At 38.7% G+C, this 16200-nt stretch overlaps 1 protein-coding gene across 1 annotated transcript; it reads left to right on the plus strand.

Annotated features, from left to right (window-relative positions):
- Positions 1–13: 13 nt before the first annotated feature.
- Positions 14–16076, plus strand: LOC134187214 (sentrin-specific protease 7-like). The gene is made up of 27 exons (XM_062655331.1): positions 14–56; positions 111–192; positions 249–384; positions 1738–2108; positions 4265–4395; positions 4476–4628; positions 4687–4727; positions 4782–4824; positions 4889–4948; positions 5186–5265; positions 5761–5940; positions 6929–6977; positions 7036–7091; positions 8021–8153; positions 11350–11426; positions 11491–11534; positions 11950–12059; positions 12420–12552; positions 12909–13031; positions 13095–13208; positions 13267–13365; positions 13609–14317; positions 14418–14539; positions 14591–14662; positions 14732–14816; positions 15520–15588; positions 15645–16076. Exons 1-27 carry the CDS (start codon positions 14–16, stop codon positions 15810–15812), a joined length of 3483 nt encoding a protein of 1160 aa, XP_062511315.1. The 3' UTR covers positions 15813–16076.
- Positions 16077–16200: the final 124 nt, after the last annotated feature.

Raw genomic sequence — 16200 nt, forward strand, 5'->3', positions numbered from 1 at the left:
GTGATACAACACTATGAGTCGTATCTCGGCTTCCAGAGACGAAACAACGAGTGGAGGCAAGAAGCTAGTGATCTAACTTTCATTAATTTGTAAAATACTAAAATCTTTAGGAAGCTACCAACGACGAGATTCGTCTTCTAGCTACCGAAATCCTTTTGCCAAACAGAAATCTTTTTCGAAAATAGGCTCAGAGTAAGTCGAACACGAAATTGAATTTGTTTTGGTGTTACTCAGTTGTCTTTGGCTAGATTGAAGGGCCAGGATCTGCGACTAGAGAGAGAAGGCAGACTGATCAAAGTGAATAGTGTGCCTGTGGTTGTGTTGGATAGCAGTGACGCGGAAGATGCCAGCAGTAGCTCACAGTACAGCAGGGAGGATACAAGAGTACGTGCTCTCGTTATGCTAATTTCTTGCATAGTTTGAAAGAATATCTAATTGAAATGAGAAATGTAGGGAATGTACAGTAAGATAATAGTATTTATATCAATCAAGGGTATGATAACTGTTCTATTTGCTGTAAATGTTGGAAAAAGAGCCACAGGCATGAGGTGGTTAAACGCTGAAAGATGTGCTTGTTGACATCAATGTTCACAAGTATGTTCTATTGATTAAGTGTCTATCCGAACAAGTGCTTCCATAAGTATATAAGATAGACATCCTGGTGTAGCTTGAAAAAACCCATGTGTGGTGACTACATCAAGTTTAGCGTTAATGTAGTCACCACACGTTAACGCTAATTTATTGTTAGCTTTTACATGTAAAACTGGTACATGATGGGTGGCGGAGCCATCAAAAAGTGTACTTTTGCTAGTGGACTATTGGAGCCTTTTTTGGGCTAGGGTATAGACGATTAAATAGATAGTATATTTATCATAGAATTTATTGATCTAACTCAAAGCCTGGCCATATGGTAAAACAATGCATTCTGATTCCTATCATGGCTGCATGCTGTATGATGTTTTTGGGTTTCCAAGGTAAGGTGTCTATGCAGGCAAATCAAGTGGGCTATTATTGTATTACGTGTTATTTCGGTGTTATTTTATTTTTGGTAAATTTGGTGAGACTTTTCTTTACCTAAATTAAGATAACACCTAAGAATTTCTTAGTACTCTACAGATACAGAATGGAAGTAACCTGGATACTTCGCAAACTCCCAGAAGGTTTACGCACAGCAATGAGAACCACTTGCATGGAGAAACAGCGATCCTCCTCAGAGCAACCCACAAACACAAGAGCAAGGTGCTCCATGTTCATGACACCATACGTAGTGATAAGTGGTACTATAGATCCACATGACGCTCAAAACCTTTTCTACTTTTGCTACACCAAATCTGTGCCTCATCTTACCAAAATTAGGTTACACCGAAGGTATTTGCTTCTGAAATACCGAAATTTTAGTCTACAGTGCTACATCCCTGTTTTGCTTAATTTGCCAGGCATGATCAGGATGAATGCAATCATATAATAATCGCCTCTGCTCTAGGCAGTCAGTCAGACATAGTAAAGGTTAGATTTTAAAACAAATAAGTACCCGGGTATCTTTTTCAGACATAGACACTATATCATCTGCACTTTGTTTGTCTCTCCTGTCACTTTAAATGTTAGATTAGAAATAGTTGAAGTTGTTGGATTTTGTATTTAGTAGATAGTTTTGTGGGACAGTAGACATGGCAGTGTCTCCGTCGTAGTGTTTCTTTAATGCTTACCTATAAAAATCTGTTTGTGTGTTCTACAAAGGATGGGAGGCTATCTTTGGATGCACTTTTGGATGTAAAATCCACTCGTATCTATCCATCATTTCTGGAAGAGACGCCTGTTCCAACTCCCTATACAAGCAGGAGATCAGCAGAGAAAGCTCGAAAACGAACTGGTTCTCTGCGTTCTAGTCTTCAAGGTTCAATCACATCTCATAGTTCACGTAACAATGCAAGGTTGTTAGTTGATGACAAAGAGGCGTCTGCATCAAGTCATTTGGGTATGGATACAAAGAAACGGAAGATAGAATCAAATATGGAAGAGAAGTATGCAAATGTGACTGGACGCAAGGTGAGCCAGCCAGTGAGACGAGATCAAACGAGGCAACAAGATGCTTTACGTCAAAATACCAGGTAAATGATGCATATTAGCACCAATTTAACCAGCATTTTGATTAGTAAAAACGTAACAAGTTGATTGTGAAAGAAAAGCGTTTTGGAAGAGTTTGAATGATCCAAAGGTGCATGCTCATTCTTAATGCTTATTGGTATTATACAGACATGGGAGCCACCCTGAACATGTGACTTAGATTTAAAAATTATTGGACTTTCTCAGACACTGCAAGTACGTGCATCTACAGTGACAGCTGCAGTTTTTAGTAAACTCAAAACAAGTTATAATGGTAAAAAAGTAATGGCTCTGATTATGCCATCCTCATATCTGAGATTGGAGGTGATGTTTGACCTGTTGAGATACACGACTGCTTCTTGCATGCTGTCAGTTCAACCAGTAAATTTGAAAGTTAATAATCAAAATCGTTTTCAAAAAGCTTCTAAACAATAAAATGACTTTGTTTATGTCAGAAGACATACTCAAAGATTAAATAGAGACTATACGTTTCAGTTTACTTGCATATTGTGAGTCTGCTCTTGTGACATCACAACATGGCCGCGGGTTGGACACGGTAATGCATGGCGGCGGTGGTTAGTCTGGTCATTCTCTTGATCTTTTTGTTGCTACGGTTTGTCAAAACGTCCAATCAGAACAATATAAATACCCAAATAGCATGATTTGATGTAGCGGGTCAGCAGGTGTATTCACAAATCTTCAGTGTTCTTTTGATTTCCATGCCTCAGCTGATATGGGGTGGCTTCATACGACTAGGAGCGGGGTTAGAGCCTTCAGCTTTGCCTGGGGGATAACCCCTCCCCTCATGCTGGTAAAAACCGTATGACACGCTAGATAAGTTATTTATACCACAGTCACATGACATGTATAAGTATAAGTGAGAGTGTGATATTAACTGGAAGTAACTTATTGCACACTTTGCTGATCAATACATCATATATACCATTTCAATATGTGCTTGTGCTGCATTTCATGTGACCATGGTATAATATATACAAGGCTGTTTTGTTATATTGCAAATATTTATTCATAGTCTTTGTTACTTGTACACATTGGCTTGTAGTGTAAAATCTTGTACTGTGTCTGAACCAAACTACAAGGAAAGTGTCAATTGCTAGTATAGGGAAGAAAATAGCCCTTCAGGAAGTGAGAGACATTGTTTGACTTAATTAAATGCATTATTTAATATTTATTTAAATTTAAAGATCTACAAATCTTACAGTAGATCAGGTTTACACTAGTACTGTGCTTGCAGCTTTACACTAACTCATTTTAGATAAATAAGGAAAGTTGAATGCAGCAGGCTTTTACTGTATTTTTTAAATATTTAGGGAATTAATATTTTCCTGATCTCAGTCAGTAGAGGGAATTATTTAAGAGGGGAAGTATTTTTTATGAATTACTGGCAAATAAAGAGCTTTGTTGTTTTATAACAATTCTAGGTCACTAAGTTTATCAGAGCCACTACAACAGGGGTAATGAAAGAAGTAAAGTGTTAAAGCCTCGGCTGCTAGCGTAGGTTACTGAACAGCTGCTGCACACGTACTGAGAGGATGAGAAGGGGCTGGACACACTGACTGGCACACGAGATTGTCGACATCTGGCACGTTAATTAACACCAGTGATAACAATGAGTGCATGCTGTGGAATACTTTCCAATTGCTGGTCGTCCATCTACAGAGTTATTACTGTAACCCTAGCATATGCGCACGTATTAATAACAGGGATGCTTGCCATCCCCAATGTGCTCATTGTGAGCTGTTACTTCCAGTAGTTAATTTAAGCATTTGCTGCTTTCGGTAGCATTGCAAATGCTTCTTGACATGCTTTCTCTTTCTAAAGACAGGCATTTTTCATCTGTGATACCATGACACTTGAACGACTTCTTTACTCAGTAATCTCGTGCTTTGGAAGTACACTGGGACGGAGAATTATTCGGGAGAGGAATTATGTTTGTAGTGTACCTAGATGCTACTGGGGAATTAATCAGATGGGGAATTATTCGAAGAAATATATTATGTTGGATTTCTGTTAGTGTAGCCAAGGTTGCTGTTGGTGTGATATTGCATGCAATAGAATTAGCTCACAGATGGATGGACATGTTGCAATGGTTATTGTTTATGATATTTCACATTTATGACGTATGTGTCTCTTTTCGTAGGTTGCCGTCAGCATGTTCCTCATCACCTAACACTCGGTCTCGTCCCACCATGAATACGGAAACCAATAATGATGAAATGTTTGACCTGTTGCAGAGCTCAAAACCATCTGAAAGAGCACAGAGATACCAAGGTAGACATTAGAATTATTATTGAATTATTGTGAACTTGTATTACATTTCGAGAGAGTAGTACGTACTCTTGTGTTTGCAGACAAATTTTCCTCCATGTTTTCCCCTCGTCAGGAATCAGTTAAAGCAATCACAAACAGCGCCACTCCTCGTCTGCCTCTTAGACATGACTTGGGTGCAGGTCAATCATCAAATGCTGTTTCATTTTACAGTCAAGAGTCAGTGACTACTTCAGGTATGCAGTTTGATTGTGTAGTTTGTTAAATAAGGTAGTAAATACTATCGTTGTTTAGAGAATTCCAGGCCTCCTCGGAAGGCTGCAAACGAGCCAACAGTAGGTTGGGTTTGAATGGATTGTATTTTATACTCCAACTTCTGTTGTGCTTAGAAACATGACAAGAAAGTGAAACGACTAAGATTGAGACCGTCGGGTGGGTTTGTTGGTGTGCAGTGTGTGATTGTAGTGTGTCAGTGTCTATATTTTTTGGTTGATAGTTGGAACAGAGAAGAGTTGTAGACGAGAAACAAAAGAATGGAAGAAACCAGAGTGTATTGGTGAGATGTAGAAGATGGTAGGGCATAACAGCTACGTAGGATTTCATTTTAATTCTCTGTGCTATATGTCTTGTCACACACTTAGTCTGTTTGTCTGTGTGTTTGTCTATCAACTATACTTTGTTAAGACAGTACTTTTCGATCATTGCACGCTTGTCTATATGTTTCACAATAGAAAATATGCTGTCTTTGTAGTTGTTTTGATGGATCGGTCACTACTCAATCTTCTATGTTTAGTACTAGACTCAGGAGACGATGATGAGAAGTTGGATAGCAGAGTTAAGGCAACCGGAGGGTCGGAGGAGACTATGGAAGAGGTAAGCAAATTTATATTTATATTTATGTATTTTATGATTTGTGTATGTCTTTTTGGTGATACATATTTAAGCATACCAATGTCCTTGAACGAATGATGAATTTGGGGTAGAGCGAGTGTGGCCTTGTTTGGTTTAATTAAAAAGGTAGAGTATGTTTGGCTTGAAAGTCAACGTCTTATGAGGCATTCACACATATACACAATTTGCTTGTATTTGGATAATTTGTAAAATGAATTGTTACTGTTTCGATTGCTGTGTGTGTGTGTGTGTGTGTGTGTGTGTGTGTGTGTGTGTGTGTGTGTGTGTGTGTGTGTGTCTGTGTCTGTGTCTGTGTCTGTGTCTGTGTCTGTGTCTGTGTGTCTGTGTGTCTGTGTATGTGTCTGTGTCTGTGTTTGTGTCTGTGTCTGTGACATTCATATGTGTATACATACATGTATATGGCTATATGTAGTGTTTGTGTGACTGCATGTCAACTCAGTCTGTAATTTTTAATAGAATCAATTGCATAGTCGCAGCAGCATCAAAGGCTCAACAAAGACATCAGAAGAAATGCCTGACGACAAGCAACTTAAAACAATTAAGCCACTAGTGGATGAAGATCTTCATAAAGTCGACTTGCCACTTAAAGCTTTGATGATCGGCACATTGTGGCTCAAACCAACAACACCAGCTGTGGTATGTTTTAGTTGCTAGATTGGAATGTACATTAAATATATTTCGATTGAAGGCATAGAAACGCTCACATTGAAATGCTATGTTTTCGTTGATTAGAATGTATACAGTTTACTGTATTTAGTTACATAAAGACAGGAAAGCAGCATTGTTTAGGAAGAGTACAGCATGGTGCACACATTTCCAAGGCTCGGTAAGTGCATGCCTAATCCCAGCAGGTCAAGTACAATCATTATTGCAGTAGCCTTACAGCTGATCTCAACATAGATGTGTCATAGCCAAGAGTTCTGAACTGCAAGGTTGCACACTCACATTACATACGTTTTGCCCATTCATGTGGGAATAGATACTTGCCATTCTGTTTCAGAATAGTTTGAATAGCACGGTTGCAGCAGGATGCTATAGTTCATTAAGCCTGGTTCACAGTATTAACACTGACACTCAGCTGAGCCTCAACATCAAAGACACCGCCTTAACGCAGGCGACATCCTTTGATGTTGACGCTGATGTTGGAATAGGATTCATTTGAATTCCAGCATCAATGTCAGCGTCAGCATCAATATTGTGAACCAGGCTTTAGTAGAAACTTGGTTTGCTAAACCTATTGCGAACATGTACTGTTGTTATGGTTGCTCTAAATTTTTGCAGCTGCTGTGGATGTCAGTTGATAGCTATACCATGTTTCATATAGTAGATTTATCTATTTTTATAGTCCATCCAAATTGGAATACTCTTAACTGTCAATTTCAACTTTTTGCAAGTGATGCATTGTAGTGTGTTAGCACATTTTTTAGTAGTGCACGCTACCTAGTAAAGCACATTAACGTTGGTTTCTATAAAAGAGTAGAATACGTACAATATATCATTCATTTTTGTGTGTCGTTCACTTGGCTGTTGTGTTGCTACACATCACCTCACTGCATCATTGGGTTATTTGGTTTTAGTAATTACTCATAACTTTGTTTCATTACCTTCCCTGTCTTGTTTGTAGTTTAGACAAGACATCATCAGTGTCCAATACACTAATCCACTTGCTCTTGGTTTGTCTTCTTATGCTTCATTTGTTTGCGAGAGTCTCATTTCATATCATTTTTACAGACAGGCAACGTGAAAGATGTCTTACTATTGCCATAAAAGACATATCTGTAGTTAAGGTAAGTGCGGTGTTGATAGTGATTGGATATGGCCACTTCAGAAAATTGTCAAGTTTGAGTAGAGAGTTTCAGAAGACACTGGCATGCAGGGAGGATTTTCTACACACGTGCATGCACACGCACACACACACACACACACACACACACACACACACACACACACACACACACACACACACACACACCTTCAACACTACTCAGTTATCAGCTAACGACTCCTGAAAAATGTGTAATAAAACTGCTAGGTTGTTCAATATTGATGTTGATGAGCTCGCATATGAGAAGCAAGTCCAGCTAAAGATCGACATGTCCTGGTACACAAAGAGCATCTCAGAGATTGTTGTATGGCTTTTGTGACGTTGCTGTGAGTTTGCTCATGAGCAATAAGTCCAATTCATGATCGGCAGTCTTGAATACATGTACGAAATATATGTTGACTTGTAGTGGATCCAGTAAAGATTTTATGATGCATTTGACTTTTTCTCTCAATTTTTTCACTCTTTCTGTTTCAAAAGTTTTTAGACCAGACATGATTTTGTCTTTCCAAGTAGAACTCACACACACACACACACACACACACACACACACACACACACACACACACACACACACACACACACACACACACACACACACACACACACACACACACACACACACTGATAACATCATTTAGTCAATTTGCCAATTTGCCATCTAGCAGTACTTTCGAAGGCTACTATTAGCACACAAATCTGTCATTTTTAAAAGGGACGTGCTCTTGCTCTCAGATATGCAGAAGACAACACGACATGTTGACATACCAGGCATGCACACAGGCAAGAAATGTACTACAGTTCTCAAAGAATAGGCAAACAGGCACCTATTCCAATACGACAATTTTATGGTGTGGCTGAATTTTCAAATTTGTAACAGTCATGTGATTGCAGTCTAATCTATTTAATGAGTCGTGTCCCACTCCTGTGGTGGCTCTCCAGACACGTCAGAGTACGACGTTGAAGTTGAGATCAAGCTTTACGATGAAAGACGGAAGCAGCTGTCAATATCATCCTAATAGCAAAGGTGTGTAGACTGTTGTGTGTGGATTTATGTAGTCAGATAGATGGACATTTTGATGAAAAGATGAATCAATTAGCTAGACATATCAGTTCTTGTCACTAATAAGTGAATAATGTTGTACATCTGAAATTGTTGGTTTAGGATAAACTGTCACTGTATTGTTTCTTAGTAACAATGTTGCTTGTTTGTCTGTCTGTCTTTCTGTTTGTCGGTCAGTCAATCTGTCTGTCTGTCTCTCTGTCTCTCTGTCTATCTGTCTGTCTGTCTTTCTGTTTGTCTATCTGTCTGTTTGTCTCCTTGTCTGTCTTCTGTCAATGCTATTAAATGCTCTCCAAGAGGATCAGGGTGTGGACTTTCAGGATGGAGGTATAAACACGTTTGAATTCTACTTGATAACAAAATCACTTTTGATTCATTATTGTCAGTTTGTAATACCATAGTTTCTGGTGATGTATCTCATACGATCATTCCATTACTTTCTACCTCAAAGCTAATAGCTTTGCCAAAGACTGAATCTGATGCAAGACCAATAGCTATTGGAGAAGTCTTTTGGCGACTTACAGCTAAGACCATCTGTCAGCAGAAGTCCTTTGATTTTTCTTCTTCCCCCCTCCCCCTACAACATGGTATTGCTACACCTGAGGGAGGGGAATTACTTACACACCACATTCAAATTCTACTTGAAAAGAACCCTGATTGGTCAATTCTTAAAACGGACGTCAGAAATGCTATAATTCTGTGTCTAGAGAGTGTGCCTTTTACAACAAATTGCACATCAGTTTGCAGATATATACCCTCATGTCAAGCAACTGTATGGAGAGCCCAGCTCCTTGATCTATGTCACCAGCAAAGGTGTACAGGTACTCTCATCAAGTGAAGGGGTTCATCAAGGTGACCCTGTGGGTCCGGCTCTGTTTTCTGCCACTATCCCCCCTGTTCTATGTGAAGTATTGACTCGACATGGTGAAGTTACTATACTTGCATATTTGGATGATGTGTATGTGGTTGGGCCAACTGAAAACCTTAAATCAGTTCATGAAGATCTCAAATCTTCTTTGTTGATAGTTGGGTTAGAAATTTGTGACAGAAAGTGTGAACTGTATTGCCCATCTGGTGAGTGTTGCAATTTTCCAACTTCTTTTGCATACAATGGAGCTATCATTTTGGGCACTCCTGTGGGGAATTCAGACTTTGTACAATCTTGATGCATTGATATAGCCGAATCTGGTGATCGTCTTTGTTCTGAACTTTTGTCAAGTTGAATGACCGTCAAAGCTCAATGTTGATTTTACATCACTGTCATGTTCCTCGACTGAATTACCTGGCAAGACAAATATTTCCTGTTGATTTGCAAGCAGCAGCAAACATACATGATAATATGACTAGATCATCGTTTGAAGCATTATAGGCTACAATCATCTGGATGATATCAATTGGAAACAAGCAAGTTTAAAGATCAAATTTGGTGGGTTTGGATTGACACAGATCAGTCAAATTTCACCAGCAGCTTTCTTATCCTCATGGTGTCAAGCCATGAAAGACTTACCTGAGAGGTTTTCATCATTTTTAAATTTAGTCAACTACCTTCAAAGCAGTAAATCACTGCCAGGGTCAATCGGCTCCACTGTGGCCTCTTTCTATCAAGCTTTACCACCAATGCCCAAGTCAAACCACGAAGATGGAGAACAACAGTCTCTTGATGACTTTATCTCATATCCAAAGAAATTACACCATCAATTATCCACAAAGATTGCATAGTGCTACTGATATTATTATACAAGCACAGTCTGATAGAGATGCAGCACGGTTGAGATCCCTGCAAGGATGAGGGGCTGGTGCATGGTTGGATGTCATCCCCATTTCTGTTAAGTACGGTTTAAAAACAAACGAATTTTCTTTAGCGTCTTACCTGAGGTTGGGAGTAGCTCTAGCTTTCACCAATTGGATTAAAAAGTTTGATTGTGGTCATGATTTGGATGAATATGAATACCATCTTTTAACCTGTAAAATATGGGGTGGAGGATCTGTGTGGTCTCACAATTCAGTCTTAAATGGGTGGAGTGAATGCCTGTCTGACCTTCACCTTCCCCATCAAACAGAACCAAGACATAAATACATCAATACTGAAGACCGTCCAGACATTACAATGTTTGATCCAAGGACTGGACAGAATTTGGATCTTGAAGTGTCCCTGGCTCATCCGTGGAGTCAGGACATTATTAGGAGGGCTAGCAAGGAAAATGGTCATGCTGCCGCGACAAGAGAAGAAAAGAAAATGAAACTATTCAGAAGCGCTTTTTCCAGGAGGATATGTATCAAGATGTGTTCCTCTTGCAATAGAACATTTTGGGAGGTGGGGCACAAAGTCAGTGAATTTTTTGCAGCATTTGTCACAAACAGTCAGCAAATCCAGAAGCCAATTTTAATGCTTCCATGTCCATGTCGTATTGGAGAAAAAGATTTTCTACAATTCTGCGAAGATGCAATGCCAAAGTTATCCTTAGAAAACTTTCAAAACTGTCACCTAATCATGGTGATTTAGATAGATTATTTGATTTTGACATTTAAGGTCAAGTCCATTAGTTAATGACTTTGTTGGTTACAAGGACTGATTTGTATTTAAGAAATCCTAGCATATGTACAAGTAGAATGGTAGAATCTGTATGAGAAAAAATTATCTGTCTGTCTTTCTGTCTGTCTGTCTGTCTGTCTGTCTGTCTGTCTGTCTGTCTGTCTGTCTGTCTGTCTGTCTGTCTGTCTGTCTGTCTGTCTGTCTGTCCAATACATATGTTTTCAACATTGAAATCTACATACAACACAACTAAGCAACTCTACTGTTCCAATTGCACATAATCTCTATCACTCTGTCTGTCTGTCTGTTTGTCTTTCTGTCCATCTGTTTGTCTCTGTCTGTCTTCTGTGTGCCTATCTGTTTGTCTGTCTGTTTGTGTGTCTGTCTGTCTATCATGTACTTTTACACATAGTCATGCATACATATGACATCAAAGACATTTCAGTTACAAATATGGATGTTCAGGACATTAGATAGAAACAGTTAAGGAACAAACCAGAAAGCATCCGGACAGTTGAGTTGACTTGAATATATATTATGTATTCCAATTGAAGACGTGTGTAAAAGTTGGAGATAGTGAGAATGTCTGTGATACACACAAGGTTGTTTTTATGTGTTTTATTGCAGTACTGGCTGAGCAATTTATAGTGCTGGTGCTCAAAGAATGTCTCGAGGATCGCGTTCAGTCTTTTATTAAATGCACAGTAAGAAGTGTATTAAAGTAGTAATTTATTGGAGAGGTTGTCATTTGTGATGTAATTCATACAGGTGGAAAAGGCGACACGGCAAAATGTGGAGTGGCAGGAGCTGAGGTGGGTAGACATTAGATGGTCAACAGGATTGTGTTAGTGTATGTTTGTATGTTATTTTGGTATAGTATCTGTGTTGACTCACACGTCTTTGTGTCACACACACACACACACACACACACACACACACACACACACACACACACACACACACACACACACACACACACACACACACACACACACCACACACGCACACGCACACGCACATGCACACACACACACACACACACACACACACACACACACACACACACACACACACATTAACATCTGACTGTCTGTCTTTCTTCCTGCTCAAATGCCAGTGGGTTTACTGACTTGTTGTCCTGTCTGATGTCTAGCAGTGCTGGTGCTTGTGTACATTGGACATTTCGGTTAGTTTATGACTCTGTTTCTCTTGTGTCTTGACATTTAGCAAAGATGAATGTCACATTTTTCTTTCAAACGTTCATGTTGGTGAGAAAACAGAGACACTACAGCAAGATGAACATGTGCATCTTGCTGGAAATACAATGAAGCAACACAGTAAGTAGTCTACTGTCCTGACTATTCTAATATGAAATGTTGAAATGCTGCAAGCAATTAATGACAGTGACCAGGAGGAATGTTAACAAGAACATGAAGAATAGTAAATCAGAACTGCAAGATGCTTGTCAGAGATTGTTTGTGTTAGTGGTATAATATTTCAGTGTACTAGTTGTGTCACTTGAGTTTTAGATTGTAAGTTTCCTGAAGCTATTTTGCTACAAATTCTGATCTGTTTGTTGCCCAGCACTTAATTACACAGGAAGAAGCTTTGGCAACTGCATACTGCTCTACTTGCTAGCTGTAGATAGATAAGAATGACTGTTGTTTCACTTGTTGCATTATTGTGTTGTGTGGTAGGGACTCGATCAACTGTAAATACAGACACACCTCAGAGCTCACGACGACGTATCTACAAGGATGAAGAAAGTGATAGTAACGACGACAAAGAACTTCCATTGTTGAGTGAAGATCTTGACGAGCCTGAAAGAATGTACGTGAAATGGTTGTGGTTGGTCTGTAGTAGTAGTAATTGTGACTCTTGTATTGAGTTGCATAACATTTGTTACAAATGAACAGTACAGTCATTAGAATGAGGGCATCTTTGTGTTTTTGCTTGGGGAGTACTCGCATCTGGGTAAACGGACAGTAGATGGGTGGGCAGGTGGCAAGGTAAGTTAATGTGGTAAGATCAAATAGATAAGATCAGTTGACATGTAGGGTGATCATGTCTGCTTGTCTGTTTTTCAGTCTGTTTGTCTGTCTATTTTCTTGTCTGTTTGTTTTCTGGAGTTGTTTAACATTTAATTCAAATGGGAAGTTGCTATAATATGTTATGTTACACTTTAGAGTACTTCGTTACAAGTCAGGCTGTACGTATGGTGCAATAGGAATCACAATCATGACATCTGACATTTCACTTCTCAAACCTACATCTTGGCTGAACGACAAAATTGTCAACTTTTATCTAATGTCTGATATCAGTCCATGTCTTTAGAGAGAACATACAAAGTAGTCATAAGTGTGTGTTTTTAGGTATCTGTATGACTCTGTTTTGAGCGAACATCAAAAAGAGCAAACATACATATACAGCACATTTCTTTATGAGAAGCTCAAGGAGATGAATAAGAAGCAAAAACGACACTCTGAGTTTGAGAGCATTACATGCCATTTTGAATTGCTCTAATTGTTGTTTCACTTTTTTTAGATCTGTTTCTGTTGAAGAAGACAAGAAGCAGTTGCGTAGATGGACAAAGGACGTTGATCTGCTAAGCAAAGACTTTCTAGTCATTCCAATAAATCAGAGGTACAAACAGTTGTCTGTAGATGGTCACATTGATGTAACTACTGCTTATGATTTCCATGGTCATTTGAATGTATTTACTAATTAGGTTAATTGTTTTGTTTTATTCAGTATTGTCGCAGTAGAGCATGAGAATTGTTTTGTACTGGAATTTAAAAATTCTAGAATTGTGCTTGTGTAGTTAGATTGATGCATGTAAGGTAAACATAAAACAAGTGAAATTTTGAATGCTTTTGTTTGTTTTAGCAATGTTCATTGGTACGTGGTCATTGTGTGCTATGCACATTTGGCATTTTCCAACACTAATCAATCAAATTTGGAGCATTTGTTGGCAAAGAGATCATCGAGTGTGTCATGTGAACGAAGTCCAAGAGGTCGTGTAACACTTAACAGTCAAGATAATGAAATGACAAGTCAATTGGGTCAAGGAGTAACATTTGAAACTGATGTAGCAAGTAACGTCCATATTGATAGCACCAAGCACTCGAACTCATTACCTGATAGTTGTGATTTATTGGAGACTAATTCAACAGACTTGGAATGGTCAGACAAAGAACTAAGCACCACTACTTGTAAAAATACCTACACTGAAAGTAATACAACGACTTCTGTTTGTGACTCAACTGACATGAACGACAGAACTGCGAATGCAGACCAGAATGGTGAGCCATCAGACTACTTCCGATCTTTGGCAGGCCAATCTGATTTGTCATGTAGTGATGACGTGAATTTGTTTGATGTGCCTCCATTCGAAAGTAGTGACATAGGTTGTGGTCAGGCCAAGGATACGAATGCTAAGATGCTGAGTGAAAAGGCTCGTTCAGTGGCTCAAAGATGGGCACAGGTGACCGAGGCGGATGGACACCAGAGTGGAATGGAGAGCGGTAGTGACGAGTGTACAAGTGAAAAGAAACACATGATCAGCGTTTCATCATCTTCACAAATAGAGAATGAGGTTTGTTGTTATGTAGTTTAGATGATGTTATACTCAATAAGAGTAAACATTTGCACTATTGCTACCATGCTAACTCATCTGTCATCTGATGGATTTTTAGGAATCAACTAATGACAGCATTGATTCTGCTTTCTCTCGTCCTCTATCATCAAGGAAGAAACAGGTCAAACAATCCAGGAGAAGACCAAATAAAGAAATCGTTGCGGAATCGGTGGAACAAAAGTACCACAAGCAATTAATGGACGAATTTTCTTTTCAATTGAATCTCTTTAGGCCGTGCATCTTGTTTTTTGACTCGTTAAGATCTTCAGGGAAAAAGACATTATCAGCCAAGTTGATACGAGAGTCAGTGTTGTACCATTTTAGATTGTTAACTGTATTGTAGTGACTGTTTATGACTGTTGTCATTGTTAGCTACTTGACCAGTGAATACCAGTCACAGCAGCCAGATTGCAACTTTGAGTTTGATTCTAAAAATCTTCCAGCAGAATACCCAAAGGTAACTAGCTAGTGAATGACATGCACAGTTGTAGGCGGGAAATGACGTTGCATGCAATGAGGGCTGCAATCAATAGTTTGTGCCAAATGAGAATGTGTATGGGCATCACATTTCATATCAATTATGCTGATATAATGAATGGAAGGATTTGGTATGCAGATCATGAAATATATTGCTTGGTGTGAAAAGTGCACTTTTATGTTGTAGAAATTCTGGACGCATTGCTGCTTATGCAAACTTGTTCCCATTGTATTTGTTTAAATTAGCAAACGTTTATGTCAGATGACAGTTAGTTTGTATTGTAAAGAACAAACCAAACGAGAGTCACAATTTGTTATGTATGCTTGTTGAATTTTTGTTGATGAAAGTTGAAGTACTAATAGCATTATTGCCTTTCTGATTGGATTATTGACAACTTTGTTTTATTATTGACAATTTTGTTTTCTATGTTGTGTTGTTGACGTCGCCTTGACGATGGCATGTAAGTACGGTTTTGGTTAGCAACCATGAATAATTATTCTGGGTATTGTAGTTACCCGGACATTGGCCAGTAGCTTTGTCTACGGCACAATGTTTGAAGGTAAGATGGATTAGGTACATTTGTTGATGAGTGAGGTTTACCGGTTGTTATACAATTAATTGATGGGTTTAGCTGTACTAATACGGTAAGTATAATTCATTGTGCTTTTGGTTTGTCTTTCAGGTTCCGAGTCAACCAAACACCTGTGACTGTGGTGTTTTTGTGTGTCAGTTTGTAGAGAGTTTCTTTCAAGTACGATTAGATACACGAGTCTTTCCTCATGTTTTGATTGTCTCTGTGGTTTGCAGAATCCCATACTAGACTACCGGTCTCCTATTTTACTCATTGATTGGTTTTCATCGGAATTCGTTGTTTCACACAAGAGACAAGAGTTACGGAATCTGATAGAGGACTTAGGTAAACGTAAAGACAACGAAACGCAGTCTGAAGAGTCTAAACACAACGGATGTAGATAATGTGAATATTTTTGATGCATTGGAAAACAGTTTTGCGACTGCATGCATGAAATGAAGATGAGTTTAGTTGTAGTCTTTGTACACAGCTTATATTGTCTCACACAGTTATACTCACTGCATTTATTCAATGACCAGATTTCTAAGTTTGACATTTCAAAATCACAATCCTGGATGCTTAGTACAATAGTTGTATGCAAACAAGTTATAATTAGTGAGGTTAAATAGTGTAAACAGTTTGAAATATACAATGTATGTGTAATTTACGCATACAGTTATCAGGCCTTTACGTGGACATACAATAGCAAAATGATTGTATATTAGTTTTAGAGGGTATCATCCTAGATTAGACTCTCCGCTTAGGTGGAAGTTTCAATATAATCTGTATCTC

Source organism: Corticium candelabrum, chromosome 11 (assembly GCF_963422355.1).
Source record: "Corticium candelabrum chromosome 11, ooCorCand1.1, whole genome shotgun sequence".
NCBI classification, from domain to species: domain Eukaryota; kingdom Metazoa; phylum Porifera; class Homoscleromorpha; order Homosclerophorida; family Plakinidae; genus Corticium; species Corticium candelabrum.